General features: G+C 43.0%; 1 protein-coding gene across 3 annotated transcripts in view; it reads right to left on the bottom strand.

Moving 5' to 3' along the window:
• Positions 1–22,927, bottom strand: part of whrna (whirlin a) — a 198,358-nt gene that overhangs the window by 83,460 nt on the left and 91,971 nt on the right. For all 3 annotated transcript variants that reach the window (XM_079525207.1, XM_079525208.1, XM_079525209.1), the window contains exon 3: positions 20,477–20,602. In XM_079525207.1, the coding sequence (XP_079381333.1) occupies positions 20,477–20,602 (126 nt within the window). The remainder of the gene's footprint in view (positions 1–20,476; positions 20,603–22,927) is intronic.

Below are 22,927 nucleotides of genomic sequence, written 5' to 3'. Positions count from 1 at the left end.
AAGTTTTCAGGAGTGGCCCGTTTTGTACAAAATGCTGCACATGTCCTGCTCATCCAGAATTCTATCCTCAGAGATGCTATGAGTGATCTGGCTCTGCATTTCCTCAACAAAATGTAGAAAATTGTTGCAAAAAAAAACAAAAACATCCTCCTAAACATTTTGCCAAACATCACACACACTCCTATCCTCCTGGTGGAGACCTGTGCCCGGAAGGGCACTTTTTCTAGTTCTCTTTCTTTCCCTCTATGATATTATAATTCCATTTGTGAGTAACAAGGCCATGCCCAGAGTAGTAAGTACTTCATTCCCCGTGATCAATCTTTACGTCAGACTCCAGCCGCCATCACCGCATGCAGCATGCTGGGCAATTAGGCAACAACCAATGACAATGATATTTACAAATGAGGCTCTGATCAATGACGGTGATAAATAACGCCAGACACAGTTTACAGGCCAGGAAAAACAACATGGTCTCGCCTTGGGGGCAAGTACGGCCCAATCGATGGCAGTCAGACTCAACTATTTGTTTCCCTGGCTCTAACACTGCCCATCTCAAGCTTCACACGTCTACATTGATCGTGGCACTCTAAAGCTCTTGCTAAGTATGAGAACCCCACAGCTCCGCACGGCTCTGGCATGAAGGATGGCAGCTGTGTCACTGTGTTCCAGGGAGCTGATGACAGTACATGGCATGTCCATTATTGAGAATCCACATGAATATAAAGATGATTTTCTTTCAGTTACATAGAGTTACAACATTTCTGACAGTGATTTTTGTTGTGTTTTAGTCTCCTCGACCCCACACACGCACACGCGCACACGCACACGCACACGCACATGTGTGGCAGAGTGACAGACAGCACCACATTTTAATGCATTTGTCCTGTGCACCTTATTGGAACTTGAAATGCGTTTTATTTATTATCAATATACAGAACTACACGAAAGCGCCATTCACACCGAGCACTGTGACTAATGATAACTATATCGTTCACCATTGTATTTTTGAGTGGTGTAAACCACTCCTACAACTGGCTTTGTTAGTTTACGTGTCTGTCTGTCTGTCTGTCTGTCTGTTCGTACCAAAAAATGAGCACGGTTGCTATGGTCACCCAGTTCACACGGGTGTGATTTCATTACATCAGACATTACGTCAGACCACAGCTGATCAGTCTATATAAGACCTTACACCACTCAGTTCACACGGGTGTGATTTTTTTCATAGTTGATGAGAACTCTGCCTTCCACTTGACTTGATTGAATGATTTTTAAAACTATATTATTTTTTATAGTTATCGTTATCGTGCTCAGTGTACGTACTGTCACTTTATGAATGCAAAACTTAAGACCTTTAGTATACATTGTTTTATGGTGAATAGTGGAAAGATCTGTAAGCTTGCTTGTAGATCAGCTATTTGCATAACAATTCAGCGATCACATTTTTGAGTGGTGTAAACCACTCCTACAACTGGCTTTGTTAGTTTGTCTGTCTGTCTGTTCATACCGAAAAATGAGCATGGTTGCTATGGTCACCCAGTTCACACGGGTGTGATTTCATTACGTCAGACATTACGTCACACCACAGCTGATCAGTCTATATAAGACCTTACACCACTCAGTTCACACGGGTGTGATTTTTTTTTTTATACGATATGGCCATAATAGGGATACCAGATTGAAAGGGGTTAACACTTTGTTTGTTGGCATTTGAATAGCACATGCTCAGCACCTCTGAAGTGTCTGAGTCACAGACCATTGTGTGGACATTCATGAGAAGACAGAACAGTAGGAGTATATTAGACAACTGGGCTATTATTACACGCGCGCCATTGAAATGTCTTTCTACCCGATCATTACACTGCAACATCCTGGATCTGACAGCGTACTGAGCCATGGTGACATTATCACAGAATGCTGATCTGCAGCCTTGGAGCAGATTGCAGGCCTGAATGAACGGAGGACACAAAGGGAAGTGCTGGTCCCTATAGATCACTGATCCCTAAAGGCACTGCAACAAGAACACGCTGACAACACCAATCACCGCCCGCTCACATGGTGTGTGTGTGTGTGTGCGTGTCCATCATGCAAGTGTGTGCGTGTGTGCCTGCGCATCCAGCCATCCATCATGCAAGTGTGTGCGTGAGGAAGAAGGTACGTGTTAAAGTGTGTACTTCATACTTTCTTTCCACCCTCTCTCTCTTTCTGTTGGTACAGTATGTGTGTCCCTGTTAGTGTCTCTGCAAGATAGGGAATTCAAACAAGAGAGAGAGTGGGATAGGGCGGCAGAAAGAGACAGGGGGAGAGAGCAAGAGGAAACTGAGAAAAGGACAGCCAGCGAGAGAGAGAGAGAGAGAAAGAGAGATGAATAGAGGTATAGCACGGACCGTGTGGCATGCCACTCATCTCCCAGCGGTTCTCTTTTGCACTTCACCTCTCGATCTAGAATCTCGATTCCATGCTCTGGCAGCGAGACAGACAGATAGAGTGGGAGAGAGATATTAGATATTGACTCACCGACTGTGAACTGTGGCATTAGCCTTTCCTGAGCCCATGTGAGGAACAGGCTGTGGTTTTGCAGGTTGCAGAGTTGGGAATGGTGGGTGCAGAGATGTCATTTCAAAGCTGTGACCACTTGAGCCCTTATTTTAGTTTTTAATAGGGGCCCGCCTTGGGACCTGTTAGGGTCCATTTCCCTCCATTTGTACATTACACAGACCTGTAAGGGTCTACTTGGTTAGTTATTAATTAGGTGTTTAGCTGGGAACCCCCCAGAACCCACTTAAGGACCCCTGGGGGTCCCTGGACCCCACATTGAGAATTAATGAGTGAACTATAGCAGTATCCTTTTCAAAAAGTTATGCCTAAAAAACCTTAGACTGCAGATTATCTACAGGCTTGAGGCCAATTCATAAATCCACTGTTCAGCTGAAAATACGTCAACATAATTTACAATACAAACATAATTTGTCCTGGACAAAAAATCAAATTAGCCTTCAGATTCTCAATGGAAGTTTGGCACCACTGCCTTTCTATCTGTCTTTCTGTTCATTCAGTTAATTTAAATGCAACGCAATGGGAGCTGTCCCGCCATGACAGACATTCCATTTGCTGCAGAACCAGAGATATGACAAAGATAATTGCTAACAATTACAATAATTACAAACAGGTGCACAAACAAAGCAGATCCCCCTTTCATTTCATTTTCCCCTCCCCAACAACTTGCCTCTCTCTTATCACCTCCTCTTTAATTCTATTACTCACTCCTGTGTTTACTCCCCTCTCCCACTCTCTCTCTCTCCCCTAGCTATCCGTTTTCATCAATAGCTCGACTACTACTAGTTTGTCGACTACCCTTTTTCACTGATACGAACGAAATAAAAACGAAACTATGATGACTAAAACTAAGACTAAGTATATTGACAATTTCGTCAACAAATGAAAACTAGACTATAGCGGAGAAGAGATCCAGTAAAGTAATTTTATGCTTGGTTGCATGCTGAAAATATCAGATCTAAGTGTGTGAAATAAAAATAATGCATGCACTTTTTCCATTCGTAGAAATGTAGTGGAGTGAAAGTATACAAAAATACAAATACTCAAGTAAAGTAGAGATACTACTCAAGAAACAGTACACATGCTTGCCTTCTTCAAAACTCTCCTCTTCCACTCCTCTCCTATAACCTCACAGCTTCACTCCAATTCCTATATCCTCCTCTCCTCTCCTTCGCTCCATTCCCTCTACCCCCGCCTCCTCCTAAACTATTGTCTCTATTTTCCTCCCACATGCTCATTATAACGGAGTCATGCTGACTGAACACGAGTCTCTCTCCAGAGGATCCTAATAATGACCCCAAGGATCTCAACTGCATCTAATAATCCCCACCAAAGATGGATTGATGCTTGTGAAGTGCATCGTGTGGTGAAACAGTCACTTAACCATTCGCTTCACCACACAAAGGTGTCCCATGACGAAAATATCAGGTTCATCGGGTTGTACTTTATTGTTACATCTTGTGTAAAGTTACATAAGAGTAAAACGTATTGGGTTTGGCTTCCTTCAGACAATGCAGCAGCATAGATAATAACAGCAGAATGATATAAAATATAAAAAGATTTAAAGAAATAAAGCGATTCAAGAGCATCATCAAAATGTGCATGTGCATATAAGAGCAGATCTACCAAGTGTACAATTTGGTACACAGTGAGCTATTTGACATGGTGTTGTACGATGGAGTATGAATTAGGCAGCATTAGATCATTGTGAGGGCCTTGATCCCAATGGGAGCCATATGAAAAAGAAAATGCACTGCTAGATTCCCGACAGCGAAAATCGTAGCATGAAGTCATGGGACTTCTACTGAAGTTTGTAAAGTAGTACAACTTGAGTTGAGACTTTTGGAATCTGCACAACTTTTCCTCTTTTGTTTTTTTAAGCCACTCTTGTTCCCTATCCGTCTTCCCTATGATTACCAGCTGATTGCAAAGCAAGCAGCAGGTCTATGAATAGGTATGAAACTTGCGGGGGTGCCTCTGTGTCAGTTTCAGCGCAGTAGTTTGGGGCGCGTTGTCTCATTCCGTGTAATTTTTTTTAAAAGACACTGGTACAAATGGACTGTTGGTGGTCCATTTGGTTGTTCCCTTGCCGACGTGCACGGAGACCGCCCTTCGTCGCGGACCCCCACGGATTCTGCGCTGGGGTCCGTGGATTAGGGGGGTCCCCGCGGTAGTCTGCAATGCGTGTCGTCATGCCGGTCACATTGATGCGTGTGGTTTATTTGCCACATATGCCTGGTTGCTGGCGTCAATTTTGACTAGTATCTGTTGCACATATGTAAATGAGGGAGCGGTTATGTTGTGACTCTTCTTCATGGCGTGCAGACTATGGGATGTTATCCCCATAGGTTGTTGCTGGAGACAAGGCAGCCAATCAGCAATCAGAAGTAGTCAGCAGTATGGTTGCCAGTGTAGTCAACTGTCGTGTCAGAAATAAACTAACCAGCCTCCCAAAACCAGCCAAGCAACTGTGAGGTGAAGAACAAGCGAAGCGTGGCGGGAAATATGTGGACTAGGCAACCCCGGTGTTTTGCCAACAGTGCATGTAACCCACCAAAACAAATCATGTTTTTCCTTCTCAGCTGTCTCTTTGATTATACCATACCTGCATGATTTGTTATTTATTTCAACGTTGAAGCCAATTCCTTCCATGCTGGCCCATACTTACATACTCTAGGTTTGTCTCAATCAAACAAGAAATGTTGAAAAGTTTCAGAGTGGTAACAATTGGGTACAGGACATTCAGTTGTGCTAACTCTGTTATGCCATCTCAAAACACATCTAGCTGGAATTGCCAGCACAAGGAAAATATATTTTATAATTGGGGTCAAAAACAACTACATAATATGATGAGTTAATAATCGCAGAGCAATCATCTCTCCAGGGATACGTGTCCAGCAAGGCTATCGACAAGCCAATTGGGTGCAAGTCCATCCGGCATATGGGATCCACCCTACTACCCAATTACAGAGCTCTTGTCCCCCCGGCTGTGCATGGGGAAGTTTATGAATCTGGATGATCGTTCTTTTTAGCAAGATAAAAGCAGGGAAAGCTCTAAAGACAGAACAGCTGACATAGCCTTTTACTGGGATAGTGAAGCATGTCAATGTGATTGTGATACGTGAACGTTAGGCATGCTCAGACACAAACTTTGAGCTTCACGGACATGCCCAGGGAACATTTGCTGAGGTTCCGGTATTGCATTACTTTAGTCTGCAAAATCTGGATAATACCGGTTCTATGGGGCAGGCTCCTGAGTTGGAAGCATGCCGTACGTACGTGCTTTATCAACTCAAAATTAAGTGGGCAACACAAAATGAAGGAACCGTCTCAGAAATTACAGAACATTTTCCATTTGTTCTCTTTGCCATTTTTGTGACAGAGCACTTACTGAAAATGTGTGGTGTGTGTGTGTGTGTGTGTGTGTGTGTGTGTGCCAAATGGGGAAATCACTGGTATTTAGCTTTCCAACTGCCACCGAGGCTACAAAAGAGAGAACACTGCAACACGCTGAAGAGGAGGAGATGGACTACACTCAAACCTATTGAGCATGCCCGGATTTACCCTTGGGCTGCAGCCCGGGGGCAATTTCATCATTAGTATATTGCAATCCAATTCAAGTGATATTTGTGTTTAGTTATTGTATATTTAGTTGTATTATGGTTAAAACATTGAGAGCTTCTGCTCTGCTGTCTGCACTGCAGACAGTGCCTGCTGTGTGTTGTGGGGTAACTGTGGAAAGCCTGATCCAGTGTAAAGTCCACCTACTGTCCGTGTCCGGTATTTTCCACACACACACACACACACACACACACACACATACCACCACTTCTGCATCATACACAATTAGATATTTAGATGTCATGTTCATGTACAGTAAACTGTTTGTATTGCTTTTTAAAGAAGGCAATACTGTGATTATTATCAGAGCACATTGTGAAAAAAGGTATTTTGCTGTAAAACAAGAAAGAGAAGAAGAAGAAAGAAAGAAAGAAAGAAAGAAAGAAAGAAAGAAAGAAAGAAAGCTGTTTGAGTGAAGAGCAGCAGTGGTTATTTTCTCATAAATGGTCCCTCGCTGTTTGGGGGAATGAGGAAGCCCAGGTGCCTGTCAGTCTAGACTTTGATCAATGTGCCTCTGGGCTGCATCCACACATGCCTCATCTGTCTAGTGGTGCTCTAGTCCAGTCAATGTGAGGTCTGAGGACCCCCAGGGGTCCTTGAGGGATTCCAAGGGGTCAGTCCACTTTAACATCAGGTATTGGGAAATAGCAGATCTACAAGCTCACAACATGTCGCATTGATCGTCTATTTTCAAAACATAAAATAAAAACAATGTGAAAAATATCTTTGAAACATTTTAATCTTGTATGAGAGTCCATGTCAAAAGATATTTTCAGATGGTGGTCTGCGGCGAAATAGCTATTAATTTGGGGTCTCTGTACACTACTACTACTACTACTAGGTCTATGACATGACATGGCAAAGCAGGGATTGTACGACCTGCTGTAGTGTACAGTGTAGAAGATGTATTGCCGTTTTTATTATTACACTTTTTCAAGACTTCAAGATTTGTAGGTATTTTCACTGATTTTGTGCTACACTCTTGTATGATTAAGCAGGGCATTCATTTATGAAATAAATATGGAGACATATTTGAAATAAGGTGTCATACGATGCCACTGTATTTCTATAAATATAGCTATTTGTAATTGTTGATGACATGTATTAATGTGTTGATGAATTGAATACATAGGACCACAATAGAAACCACAATAGAAGTCCACATGACTTCTTTGTGTTATCCTTAGACTAAGGTCGCATTCACACGTCTACGTCGGTAGACTCGATGCGATTGGGCGGAGAAGTCGCATCATTCTTGCATACTGTATTTGCTATATGTCTGAATTCACACTGGTTGTGTCAAACCGCAGCAGGGAACCTCAGCAGGGAACTTTATCAATGTGTTCAATTCATAAACTACACAGTGAAATCTATGGTGTTATATACTTCTAGTAATAGTTAAGGACGTAAAGTGAGGGTACGTGGATGCAGTGTATGTTGTCGGGGAGATGGGGACTGGACGTGTGTGTGTGTGTGTGTGTGTGTGTGTGTGTGTGTGTGTGTGTGTGTGTGTGTGTGTGTACTGTTCTTTCGGGCACATTGCGGCGGCACAGCGGAGACGGGAGCGCAAAATGAATTATTCGACATTTATCCTCATTCTTCCTAAGTCTATCCACGGTAACGTGACATCTTTGAGCTGCGTAAAATAATGCCTTCTCCATCTCCATTTACTGCTCATACTCCTCACATTTCATTTCCTTTATTTGATGCGGTTGCATTCACACCTGCAATGAATCGAAGTCAGGTGTGCTTTGTTTTTTGGCGAACTAGAATGCGATTGTTTGATCCGCATCAGACTTTGAATGAGCCTTCACACCTGGCAAACGAAGCCCACTTTCCGACAATACGCAGCAGGATTAGTTTTAATCGCAGTAAAGCATTCTGGTGTGAATGCAACCTAAGTGTTTTACCGTACCTCTGTGCCGACTAATGAAGTATTAGAACCAATTCAATTAACACACTGATTTGTGCATTAGGTATGGCCTACTTTTAAGGTCAGATACAAATACAAGGACTAAGTATTGCAAACAGCTGCCTGTTGAGTGCCATTAGACTATTTCTAGCCATAATGTGAACTTAATCTTTTGAGGACCTGTCTTTGGAGGAGGCTGCCAAGCTGGCTGCCAATTTGAGTGTTAATTTAACTAGTGTACACTCTCAGAGTTACAAACGGATAAATGAAATGTATGCATACGATATTCACACTGTACAGTTATGTATTATTGTTAGTGGACATTACATAGGCTACTGTACATTAGTTAGTTAGTTAGTTAACTAACTAACTAACTAGTTAGTTAGTTAACTAACTAACTGTACATATGCACCTTAAAAAGGTACAAGTGTACTTTACTGTATGTATCCTCTTGGGGGACATTAATTGTCCTCTTTCTATACGTCAAACAAGTCCTCCCCCAAACAAGTCCTCCCCCATATCTTGCAAGCATGATTGAACCCTACAAACCCTCCCGCGCACTCAGATCAGCCAACGCAGGAAAGCTGGAAGTACCCTCACTAAAACGCCGGGACAACGCTCCACACGTCCCAAACTCTTCTCCCTTCTGGCCCCAAAACTGTGGAATGCACTCCCCGTTGCAATCAGAACTGCAGCATCACTCCCAATCTTCCGCCGTAATCTGAAGACCCACCTTTTCAGACTCCATCATGGCCCATAGCACTTATCCTACCCCCTTAGATAGCACTTTTTAGAAACAGACTTATAGCATGTCATGTAGACAGCACAATAATTGCATTGTATGTAGTCATAGCACATCATAGTACATATGTATAGCATAGTATAGTATATATGTATAGTTAATATGTATAGTGTCATTATATAGATATGTTCTAGTTACGTTCTTAGCTTACGCATGTTTCTTGATAAATGCATTTTATATATGTGATGTATTCCCATACTTTTGTTCTTGCCTAATGTAAGTCGCTCTGGATTAAGAGCGTCTGCTAAATGCCTAAATTGTAAATTGTGAAATTGTAATCCATCGACGCTTCCAGTCATCTAGATTCTCCATACATCTGGCCAGCTCGTTTGTGCTTTCCACACCAGCATCTTTCTTCAGCACATCCACGCAGGTAGGTATCTTCTTGATCGATCAAGTGCAAGCTTGCTGGCGGCGAGTTCCCGGTGTCGATGTCAGTGACCGGCTAGTCTCATTCTCCTGATTGCCATCTCTGATACACTCGGATGCCCCCCTTACAGATGTTTGTTACCTAATGTGTTTGTCCTGTTTGATGTTCACTACCACACATTGCAACATGGTCCCGATGGCGCGGAGTAGCTTGGGAGGAACATCATAGGCCTGGAGCATTGTCACCTCCATTCCTCTGTGTAGGGCTAAAGAGCGGAATGCCTATTTGAAGTCGATGAAGCACAACAGCGTTACTGGTATGTTGTTTTTTCACTGATCCTCCGTAAGGCAACGATTTGGGCTGAGGTGGTTCTCTCCACTCAAAATCCATTTAGGTTTTATGTGAGATGAGGATTTGATAGCACCGATAGATGTTCAGTATCATGCAGTTTAAAAGTTGCGTGGGAGTTTATAAAGGGATTTTGGATATACAGCAGTTTGTGGTTGTTAATCTTGCAGTGCATTTCATTTGATTCTTCATTCACTGGAGGAATGCAAGAACATATTCTTTCCCCCATGAATTCAAGGCTTCACAGAGTGATAGAGAAAAGGTCGTTTTTGGCAGTGAATAATTCCTGAGGCCATGCACAGTTTCACCGCAATTGGACGCTGCGTTGAGGAGTTGTGGCGATTTGTACAAAACGGGCTACTCCTGAAAACTTGAAGCCAATCGTAGCCAATCAGGATGGTTTATGAGAAATAAAACAAACCCGTCTTGATCACATGACTATGGAGAGCATGTGTACCGATTTGCATGAAATTTGGATCAAATCTGAAGGAGTAATATTAGAAAATGTGTTTTACATTATGTCGACCTCCTGGTGGCGCTATAAAGAGCAGATGTGAAAACTTCCAGGCAAAGGTTTTTCCTTGGCCTCTAGGGAGTGTGCATACAAAGTTTTACACAGATCTGTGCAGTTAGGTGAAAACACTAATCGTCCAGTAATAGCGCCACCATGAGGCTGAGTTGAAAATGTTCCAGTGGTATTTCTTCCTCGGCCTAGTGGGAATGTGTGTGCATAATTTCACGGAAATCACACGATGTGTTCATGATTTGCGGCATTTTGTTTGAAACTGAGCACTCTTGCGAACTTTGGAAGACAATATTAGCCAATCAGGATGGAGTCTGAAAAATCTGAAAGACTTGTGTCGTTGAATGGCTCTAGAGAGACTGTGTACCAATTTGCGTAATGTTTGGACAAAATCTGTAGGTCAACGGTGCCGGAGATTAGCTGTCCACAGACGGACACACGGACACACACACAAACGGACGGACGGACGGAGTGCAAAACATACTCTCTCCCCATGCCTTCGGCCTGGTGGAGACAAAAATAAATCAAAAAATATGTTGCTATATGAAACACAGAGCAGAGGTGTATGAGACACAGAGGTAGCTGTGTACATAATTGTTTATGTAATTTATATGTGCAGAATGGAGTTATGATGTAACACTATTTCTTGAAGAAAGGAGTAAACCGATTTCCTTCAATTACAGATACAAGCCTGACAGACTGATTGATGACACACACACACACACACACACACACACACACCAGAGCTTAAGCAGTCACTTCAAATTTCAAGCACTTGAAGTGACAAATTAATTACTCCACAATTATTATTTGGGCCTCTGATCCTGTGATATCTCATGTAACCAATATTGCAGAGAATTTCCAGTTAATCGTTTACCCGCCAGGAACATAGGAATTTTAAAACGTAGAATCTTGTAGCCTGCCACAAACGGAAAAGCCGTTTTAACAGCGATGTATTCATTAATGCATGTTTTAATACGATCGTATCGAAATCTACCGTCTGTTAGCTTTGTTATGCTTCTGACACAATGGGCGCGGCCATTTTGAAAATGCGCGCGCATCCACTAACATTGTCGGCTCTGTTTTCAGACGGCTTTATCTCACAGAAGCGACATTGCAGAGGACGCTTTGTCCCAGACAAGCGTTTTCAACGGCCTGTAGCAGGCGCTGTGATACTCGCGGTCCACTTTTTCCACCACCGACCGAGAGAACGAGCACCAGCTTCGTCAACACACACGGAATGGTTTCATAGTAAAAATGCGATACGGATATTTGGCTCTTCAAAGTAAGTGTCACGCGTGATTAAACCATGGCAATACGCAATCGAGGGATTAATTAATGGCGGCAGGCTAAGAGTTATTAAGTACCATATTCTCTCTTAAAGTAATAATTAACCTCATCTTAACCCCAGACACTGATCCATTTGAATCAATTTTGACCTCATAACGGCATTTGACACGGTAGATCATGCCACTTAAACTAACTGCTATAGTCACTCCATGGGTAGCCTGGGGTCCACCTATGCTTTCTATGGCATAGGCAACGTTTGCGCTACTGTATGCCGAATTGAAGTGGACTCGGCCCCAGACTTTTTTGTCTCCCTGGAAATAAAAACGTCTGGGTTTCCGAGGCTACTCCATGGGTGACTAGCCTCGGTACCCAGGTTTTTATTTTCATTCGCTACGGCTCAAAAAATGAAAGCCTGGGGGAATGTGAGACATTTCCTGATCTAGGAGTGGGAGTGAACTACAGTGCAGAGGGGCATCGCTCTCAATATAGTGACGTCAGTTTCTTTCGCTGTTTTCTACCAGGGAGGGGCGGAGGGGGGCAGGGGGGGGCTCTGATCGGTGAACCAATATTTCTCCAGCACTTTCTCCATGCACGGAGTGTTCACATAAGCCTGAGTAGATGCTTTTAAAATATATATATATATCCCTTTATTGCACATTAATGAAAGCTATATTTTGAGATGTCTGTCTGACAACACAAAGCCAGATTATTGGTTTCAATTTCTTCCTTTTGACAGTGACTTGTAATGAGCATGTAAAGAGTAGTGACATCATGCTTCCTCCAATAAGGCTATAGGTGAAACCTCTAGCATATACACGGCTGAACCTTGTATGCATATAGGCAATGTGCCCAATTGTGGGCAATTTGTTATAGGGAACGTCAGTGGTAGTGTCTTGTGCAGTAAAATGGTCTATCACACCTTTTATGGCTCTATTCTTCAGCAATTTACAGTCATTGTGTCTCGTTAAAACAACATGTTTTGGGCAATTTAGTGACCTAAAGTTAAAACAGTCCAAATGGGGACGTATAACATCCTCAATGCGAGTGTTTCAAGGGGCACTTACTTAAATTAGAGTGGTTTTACTTATTTAATGTGGGCTACTTGAAGGTTTCTTCATGCATAGATCTATATTATCTAGGAAACTAAAGACTGAATAGTGCCATTGGATGATACTTTATAGGGACAACAGATTATTACTAATAAACTCACTTGAGGGAAGTGGACATGGCACTAATAAATACAAACTTGTGCAATATGTCAGATGTCTACAATCCAGATCTTAAACTACTCTGGATGTACAATCTGCCCCAGGCGCACCGTTTCTCTGATCCGCACAAACCTGACACAAGCACTCTGTTCAGGGGACTTCCATGAGAATAGTCACAACAGGGAGCGCGTACCCCAGCTTATTGCCCCTCCGGGGGCCACATGTTGTCAAATCAAATCAAACTTTATGTATAAAGACACATTTAAAAACATTGATCAAAAGAAATCGACCAAAGACAGGCCACAAAATAAAACAACAATGCCCAGCAAGCACGGTCAGGACCTGGACGAATTAGTGACGTCTCGATTTGGGCCAGATCAAGTCAAACCAAGACTAGTCAGTTCTGGCCCATAATATCACCTGATTTCAACCAACACAAATTCTGCCCACTAAGACCGACGTCCTAGTCAGATCTGGCCCAGAATAAGCTATATTTATTTCGACTGGTGAAGACGACCTGGAAATGACGTAAAGATCGTCTCCATATGGGCTGGGATCTGAACTAGTCCTGAACGTCACCGGAGGAGTCGCATAACGTCATGCGTCATCATAATGACGTCATTTGGCTTGTTGGGTACAATCAAATACAGTCAGACAAGCAAACAATAAGACAGGAGGTGATCATGGTGCACAGTGCCAAGGTGCACTGTTGCTTCAATCCACACCTAACTTGGCCCAAACGCTGTTCAAGGGTCTCGCATGAGAATCAATAATCACACCAAAGAACCTACGTAAATTGCAAACATACGGATTCGGGACGATACTGCTGGTACAGACCATAGGACTAGATTTGAAGTCTGTGTAGAGGCCTGAATATCTGGCACAATAAAAATGACCAGGTTGCAGGAAAAAGCGCAGACATGATATTTAGTACATTTTATTTGTTTAAATGAGTAAAAATGGTCTATACAGTAGCCTGTATATACAGTTTATTAAGTAAAGAATGATATATTACTGATATCCTATCAGTAATCTATCAGGACATGGCCCAATGACCTTTACTTGAAATATTTTGGAATAAACTCGCTGGAGTTTACACAGCCTGAATCATTAAAATCCATTCATCTGTATGGATACCAGAAAAGACTGGTCTGCCGTTTGGAAGAACGTCCTGAAGATCACAGAGAATGACCTTTAAACAATGCATTCCCCAGTGGCTCCAAAATTGAGCGATGGTGCAAGCAAAAAGCTCACCTCAGGGGTGAAATTAGCTTCACATTGTGGATCAAGTCGACTCCGTGTACAGTTCTGACGGTAACCAATAGGGCTCCCTTGTAAAAGAGATCTTGTAATTCAATGGGATTTATCCTGTATAAATAAAGGTTAGGGTAAGGATTTGGTGTAGAGCTTAAGGTTAGGCAAGGGTTTGGGGTGAGGTTACCAATGTAACCCTGATATACTTTCTCACATGCTGAATAACAACAATTTCCTATGGCATGCATTTGTGCATAGAGAAATCAATTGCACGACTGGTGTGCTAGAAGAAGAGACTACAAGCTTGCTATATGCTATTTCCACTATTTTGGAAATGTTTCAAGATTTTTTATTATTATATATTTCAATTTTTGAGTGGTGTAAACCACTCCTACAACTGGCTTTGTTAGTGCAGAAAAAATGAAAAAATGTAGTGTCACCATGGTTGCTATGTTCACCCTGTTCACCCGGGTGTGATTTAATTACGTCAGACATGATTTTTGAGTGGTGTAAACCACTCCTACAACTGGCTTTGTTAGTCTGTGCAGAAAAAATGAGCATGGTTGCTATGTTCACCCTGTTCACCCGGGTGTGATTTAATTACGTCAGACATGATTTCATTACGTCAGACAGGCTATATAAGACCTTACACCACTCAGTTCACACGGGTGTGATTTTTGAGTGGTGTAAACCACTCCTACAACTGGCTTTTTGAGTGGTGTAAACCACTCCTACAACTGGCTTTGTTAGTGCAGAAAAAATGAGCATGGTTGCTATGTTCACCCTGTTCACCCGGGTGTGATTTAATTACGTCAGACATGATTTTTGAGTGGTGTAAACCACTCCTACAACTGGCTTTGTTAGTCTGTGCAGAAAAAATGAGCATGGTTGCTATGTTCACCCTGTTCACCCGGGTGTGATTTAATTACGTCAGACATGATTTCATTACGTCAGACAGGCTATATAAGACCTTACACCACTCAGTTCACACGGGTGTAATTTTTTTATTAAGAATTTAAAGTTGTCACCTATAATGGCACAAATTACGGATGCCAGGGTTAAAGTGGTTAAACAGGATCAGCACGGATGGTGTAGTGTCACCATGGTCCACATTCCGTTGCCATCAACAGTGTACGTGAAAGGGCATGCTCATGCTCACCATCAGAATGTGGATATCAAAAGTACTCAATGAAGTGTCAAAAGTCAAAACATGACTGAAAATGGGCTGGACAAACAAATGCACAGGCAGGCACTACATACACACACACACACAAACGTGAGAGAAAGAAAGAAAGAAAGAAGCAAGCATCTGTCTACTGTGAAAGAATGGAGGCTTAAAAAGCTGACATCCAAACAAGGTAAATCTGCATGACTGCATTTGAGTCATCAACAATGTACTGTACATATTACATATTACGCCAGGGCTCCACCGGGCGCGTTGCGTCTCCGTCGCGTGCGTCAAAAAACGCACCGGTTCAATTTGAATGCGCGCGTCACATGTCACGCAACGCAACGCGGGCAGTGGAGCCACCCTTCATTGATTAAAAAGGGAACATTCCCTGACGGCGACGCTGACGCGCCCGGTGGAGCCCTGGTGTTACATAGCTACTACATTAGGATCCAACTCTCTGTGACACCTAGCTTCAGAAGTTCAGATTTCGTTTTTTCTCCGAAGCGTCCGTTATTGTGTTGACATGCAGTCAGCTCTGACCTTTTCCCTCCAGACTAATCAAATTAGACTGAACCTTGTCCGATAGCACAAAAAGGGCACTGGGCAGGGCTGACCTTCCTCACCCCTTAGACTGCTGTCTGTGGGCTGCGATGGTGGTGGGGCGGCATGCACAGATGCATGCATACACTTGCAAATGTCGCACGCACGCACGCACGCACGCACGCACGCACACGCACACGCGCGCGCGCGCGCGCGCACGGGGGTCACAGGAGGTAAATAATAAAGCATGGGTTACATTGAGCTTTCATTTTCCCTCAGAATGAAGGATGACATAGCCACGCTAGCAGTGTGATGATTACAGAAGCCTGGCAGGGATATGGGTCATCCATCAAAGTCAGCACATCTAGATGAATACCACCATACCAATGCAGTCTGCGCTTTAATATGAAGATTGTTGTTGGTATACAGTACATTTACACATTATCTGCATTTTCCCATCTCTAACTATAGTTAGAGTAGTGGGACAATATGTGACCAGATTTGACTGAGAGCCTGCCATCGCACAACCTCCAGCTTTTCAACAGAGGAGAAAAACTTTTTTTTTCTTCACATACTTAACTAGAGCATGTCTGAAATAAGTGTATGAAATAAATGCTTAAACATGTAGCTAGGTGTAATGTTAGAGGCCGCAGAAGTGAACCTTTCAAGCCTGTTTTCTCAACTCGCTGTTTTCTGCAAGACATTACTGAACAACCAATTTGCTCAAGGGACACTTTGACACTAAGCCAGGAAGAGCCGGGGATCAAACAGAGAACCTTTCCAGACAGAACCGTCCCCTGCTGAGCGCCCACAGTCACATGTGTTTACCGTGGCGTTCTGCCAGATCGTACAAGTTGAAACCCCACAGGATGTTTTCACCCCGCTTAGGGGAACTAGGATGCACAACGCATCCTAGTTCAGTTATTGCAAAATGTTCTTATAGAAACCGAAATAATACACTAAAATTCAGCCAGCATACAGATGCCAGCTGCTTCTGTGATGACAACATTGAATTATTTCCGCATTGAATTGAAAGAACTGGCTCCTACATAAATGTAATATTTACACGTCACCCACTAATACTTTTAGTAAGGAACCTGTCTGAACAGCGATTATACTCATCCATCACTGTGACATATGTTATTATCTGGTGCATACAAACACCACAGAGCTATCACACAGGAATATCATGAAGACAGCGCTCCCATGGGGGTACCAATGAGCGGTGTGCAGATGGTTCTGTGTATCCTGGTACACATCTGTCATCTCCAACAACTACACAGTTTGATGTGCCACAGATGACTCTTGACATAATTGCATCACTGATGAGTGTTTAGAGAGAGAGAGAGAGAGAGAGAGAGAGAGAGCAACGGTGTTCGTCCTGAGACCTGGCAGAGATTTGGACTCTTACTGAGTGTAACCTTCTAGTTTGATTGCATGTTGTGTGCACCTGCGCCCCTAATAGCCTTTGTAGTATCTGCCCTAGTAAATGGAGTTTAGCTGTATCAGCTCGGCTATGGCCAGAGCATATGATCTGATGAAGACGCTGTCCGAAAATGAAACGCCACTTTAAACCAAAACTAATATTAGTAGTGTACTAGTATTGTTTCTGTCTTCTGTCTCCCCGTGTGGCTTGTTAGCTTGGATGTAGTGGGCAGGTTCAGTTTGGTGGAGTATATTCTGTGGCTGCCTCCATGGTCTCTCGATCTGATCGTTATGTCCTCATCCTGCAACTTCTGCTGCTGGTGCAACGCCTCCTCTCTGGCGTTGCCCTATTCTTCCTCCAACTCTGCTTTTCTCTTCGCCTCAGAGTTATAATTATCTGTAAAGCCAGTAGGCTAGATATTCTATAGGGTCATGGGATTGTAGCACTTCCGGCCATCCTTTCGGCAAGCCCTTCAGCGAGACATGTCTAAAGATGCTTTTTTTTTTTAAACAAAATGTATTTTCTTTTGTTTTTCTGTCTTTGCGTCTGAACGCGTTCTCTCCAATTTTCTCTCTCTCTCTCTCTCTCTCTCTCTCTCTCTCTCTCTCTCTCTCTGAAAACCACTGCAGCAAAATACACAGTAAAATCCCTCAGTGTTTAAATTAACCATTCGTACACTCTACGAGTTAAACGAACACTCTGGATTTTATTCTGCGTGGAAGCCTGCTGCTTATCAAGCGCACCGCTGCCTTCCATTTGTTTAAATCCATATGAATGACAATATTCCACATCAAACAGCCAGGTATCAAAATGAACAGAGTGGAGTGGGGAAAAGAAGGAATGCGGAGAAAAGCAATTTTTAGCTCTGAAGAAGCTGAAAGTTTTTCTCCCCCAGAAAATCCATCGCCTACAATGCAAAGGGCGGCACCCCACTGGAATCAGCAGAGAGTAGGGAACGCGTGAAGAGACAGAGTTATTGTGGCTGCAGAATAAGGCTCAAAACTGAAGTGAATAAAGAGTGAATAAAGCAAATCATCGTCATTTCTCTTTCTATACAATAATTCAGCCATCTATTACTTTTACAGTATGGCATGCCACTGAAGCTGTCAGCCATCTAGAAGAGTGATTCTCAAAGAATAAAAGTTTTTTAATCTCTGGGATGCCAATCTACACTGTAAAATCTCAACTCTGAGGGTGTACAAATGGAACCACATGGACTGTACTAATAATCCACCGCGTCTGATTGACGTAATCAATATGATGCACAGAGGAACCCCATCTTGTCTCTTCTGTTCTTTGTACCTTTTCTATAAGGAGGCCTCATAACAATCGACAAAACAAATCCGGCGAACTGTGAGTGTGTAAACTATATTAGGCTACACTCACAAGTTCAATTATGCCCCTGGATTTTGGTGCAGTGAGTGCATCCAGGATCACCATCCCAGGCCAATTTTGTGTGCGCACGTGCGTGCGTGCGTGCATGCACCCCCATGCCTGTTCAGGCTCACTAATAAGCCACCACGGCACTTAAACCGCCAGATCTATAATGGGCGTGCGATGAAAGACTACATGGAGCTCAAGTCCGTCAGCATATGGCTCTACTGGCTGGGTACTTGTCCATGTCATTATGACAGGCACATTAAATGCCCCATATCACAAGAGCGAAGTGCCAGCGTTTTTCCACTAGGTGTTGGAATGCTGAGGTTCTTCAGACTCTCTGTGTGGATCCAGCACAGCCTATGTCTCGCATCGGTTTAGTGGATAGAGCGAGGCTTCATTTTTCTGTTAAGGTTAGAGAGATTTGGTCTTCCACAGCAGTTACCCCCCCACTGCTTGAATAAACTGCACTGCATTCAAGAGGAATCACTTTTCTCCCACAGTGAAGCATGGCGAAAATAGCAGATCTATACGAGCTCACTATGCAGTAGTATCCGATGCCGTTGTACAATGGAGTACAAAAATCAACCTGCAATCCATAACATCTTTTAGCAAACGGACAAACCAAAAAATGTTGTTTTAAGAAGGAGAGTCTACGCAAGCTGCAAGTAGCCTATAATGACTGTCTTCGAATCCTGTTAAAAAAACCCAGGAGCACTAGAGCCAGTGGGCTTTTCTGTTCATTGGGTCTCACTACATTCATGGCTCTGTTGAGGAACCTGACATTCAAATTCATGAGCAGGCTGGATCGCTCACTGAATGGACTCATTGGACAGATGACAGACCCAGGCCGTAGTTCTGTAAGGTACACTTCTACCATCAGAGGACACTGGCACGAGTGCCTCGCTTAGAGTAGTAACCTGTGGGGCTGGGTAAATGTACTGTATTTGTATTTATTTTTATTCTCGTATATGTGATGTACTGTCTTACCCTGTGGGCCACAAGCCTGTAATAAAGTTTATATATATAATCTGTACACAATGTAACTAATGCAACTGGGGTGGTTGGAGGTGGTCTCCCTGCTCTTCTACTGAGGAATGTAGACCCTGGTGTCATCTTGCTTGAAAGATAAAAACGAAGGAATCCAGGCACTTTATGAATACAAGGCAAACGCCCGGAGGCTGTTTCCTCCTTTTTACAATGAGTGTCGGGATCCCTCGTTTTTATCTGATGTTTCATCCTGTCTGAACCAGGAGTACCTTTGATACTGTATATTATTTTTTAGTGACTGCAGGTCGCATTTACTATGAAAACCTGCATCTCCCATCCGTCAGTTAGTCACCCCACGCCTCCATATACGGTCATGCCTCGTGACATCACACCTCCATATATGGTCACGCCTTGTGACATCATGCCTCCATATATGGTCACGCCTCGTGACATGGCACGCCACCATACCTATGCTTCTCGTCATGAGGGCGTCTTACTGGTAAACTATGTCCATACTTATGCCGAGCACCTGGTTGCTTTGTCACGCGCGCGCACGCGCGCACGCACGCACGCACGCACGCACGCCTTTGTGAAGCCTCATTTTATTGCAATATCAGTTAACAAAACTGTCTGGTTATTTCGTTACTTTTAGTTAACTAAAAACCCTGCAGTAAACTCCTTAAAGGTCTGACCACTCTTCAACATCCCACTGGATGACGACAGGGATGTGAAATGTCAGACTGAACCATTGTAACAGCCTTAATTAATAAATATAAAAGTCATATTAAGAAATAAAAGGGCAGAAGATGAGGAGGCGATAAAACATTGTTACAGTGACCATATTACTGGAATAAATGTCATATATTTCATCTGTTATGTCAGAGAACGAGAGAGAGAAGCAGAGGGAGAGAGAGAGTGTGAGACAGACAGATAAAAATTAAGACATCAAGTGTACGACGGGCACACACACACACACACACACTAGAGACTGACACAGGAGTGGATTTTCACTCCTGTCCTGTCCCACTCCCGCAGAAAAAATCCTGTCCTGTCCCAATCCTGGGCCAGAGTAAAGGTTGGGGTGTGGCTACCTTGAGTCCTCCGCACTCCGCAGCGGAACCTCTGTCCACTCCGGTGATGTAGATGCCCAGGGCGTACTCCATCCCACCACGGATCATCAGACCCAGAGAACGACCATCATCCAACACCAGGTTGACCTGAGGATGACAGAGAGAGAGGGGGGGGGGGACCAAGAACAGAGAGACATCTGGTTGACAAAAGACAAGAAAGTAACAAAGCAGAAGTGTGGCCTAAACCATATATTGTAGCTGTCGGGCAGAAACCTTGTATCTCCAAATTTTTCCAAATTGGTCATTTAACACATTCAGACCGTAGGACATGTGGAAACGTGTCCGATGGATCCAGTGGATGTGTGTACACGTCATAGCGATTTTTCATTGATAAACAAAAAGTTAAATTTGGATTTTTTTTTTAGTGTTGGCCTCTCCTTCTGCACCATACTCCTTGCGGTTTCACGCATGCGCGCTGCCGTTCACTTCCTTGTTTACGGCTCAGAAAGAATGGCTCGTATCTCCTAATCTAGGGAGCTCTCCATGGTTTTGACCAGATGGGCATACAGTACTTCTGTCTTAATTTCTGACTTCAACATGCCTCTCGTTTAGAATATTAATGCTTCTAGAGAGACTTTATCGTAATCATCTCAAGGTAAGCAAGCAACACTATGCCTCCCGGTTTTTACACGGAACGGAAAGGGGGGGGGGGGGGGGGCTTTCAGAGTAAAGCGTTATTCATAGTCTGGATTTTCGGTGGTGAGGTGACCACCGAACTACAACATGACGTCACGAGCTGCGGTGAAGAACAATCCACCGCCCCAGCCCTTCTCTCCGTTTTTACTCACCACCGCTCAACGTTATTTCAGCCCCGGTGGTCACCTCACCACCAAAAATCCAGACTATGAAGCCTTAACAGCTTCCATGTCTGCCCGGAACCCCGAGCTCCTATTTTGAAAGAAATCCCAGCACTCATTGTGTTAATGCCCTGCTTCATCGTACGAGAGAAGTGGCGGACTGGCACAGCGGGCATATGCCCATTAGGCCGAGCAATGAATGTTCAACTTTTTTTTATACTAGAGTCAGAGTGTCTAGCACACAAGTAGTGCTTGCACGTCTGGCTATTTTCAGAATTTCTGAAAAATGTCTTTCCATTTCCTGAAAAGCAGTGGTGGAAAAAGTACTCGCATGTTTTTCTTATTGCAATACTGCAATATAGAAAGTACAAAAGTATTGGCATCAAAATCACACATTGTGGCTGAAACTGTAAGTAAAGTTTTCAAATTAATGTAGTGGAACAAAAGTACAACATTTGCCTCAAATACCTCAAAATTGCACTTACAGTAAGTACAGTTAGTAAGAGAAATCTATGAAAATCTGGGAACTAAATCGTTACCAAGAAATTTCTTCACCAATGTGTTTCTAAAGGTGTCTAATAACATGTACTAAAAGTTTGAAATTCAACTCCCGTGGGAAAGTTGAGTTATTAGCATAATATGTGACCATACCCATAACATCCTATATAAGGCAAAAAAGTAAAAATGTCATCATTCTTTAAGTATCATGTGACATATGAAACTAGGGGGTTTTCATGATTCTGAATCCATTCCAAGCATTAGTTTTGCACAAAAAACACTCCTTGGGGGGAAAACGGCCTCACAAACGTGATGAGGTCAGCACATTTGGTCAAGTGGATATGGCCTAATTTAGCCCAAGGAGTGTTTTTTGTGCAAAACTAATGCTTGGAATGGATTCAGAATCATGAAAACCCCCTAGTTTCATATGTCACATGCTACTTAAAGAATGATGAAATTTGGACTTTTTTGCCTTATATAGGATGTTAAGGGTATGGTCACATATTATGCTAATAACTCAACTTTCCCACGGGAGTTGAATTTCAAACTTTTAGTATATGTTATTAGACACTTTTAGAAACACATTGGTGAAGAAATTTCTTGGTAACGATTTAGTTCCCAGATTAGTCAAATACCTGATAAAATGCCCTTACTAGTACTTAAGTAAATCTACTTAGTTACGTTCCACCAGTGCTGAACATGCAAGGTTTCCACTGGACAGCGAGGATCCAACACTAGGTTGGATCACACATCCCAGATGTGTGTAGTGTTTGAAGCACATGTCTTTGCCAGCTAAATTAATAATTCAAGTCCCTGCTTGATCCATCTACGGTGTCTTTTTTTATGAACGAAATGAGGATATAAAAGTTGATGCGTGTCAGAACCGATTAGGCCTGGTCTCACACAGTCTCCAACGCTAGGAACTGGTGATAGTAATGATGAGGAGGTTGATCTGGATGCAGTTCAGAGCAATAATGGAGCTCAGGGACTGCCTCTGTCATCACCAATGTATCACTGACTTAAGTACTGTGGTCAGTGGGGTGGAAAAAGTTTTTACTTTTGGTCGTGTCATCGTCTACTCAGGCTTATGTGAACAACCCAGACAGTTTTTAAGTTG

This window comes from Electrona antarctica (assembly GCF_951216825.1).
Source record: "Electrona antarctica genome assembly, chromosome: 16".
In the NCBI taxonomy this organism is placed as follows: Eukaryota; Metazoa; Chordata; class Actinopteri; order Myctophiformes; family Myctophidae; genus Electrona; species Electrona antarctica.
The sequence above is the reverse complement of the archived record's forward strand: the minus strand, read 5'-3'. Positions and strand labels throughout refer to the sequence as shown.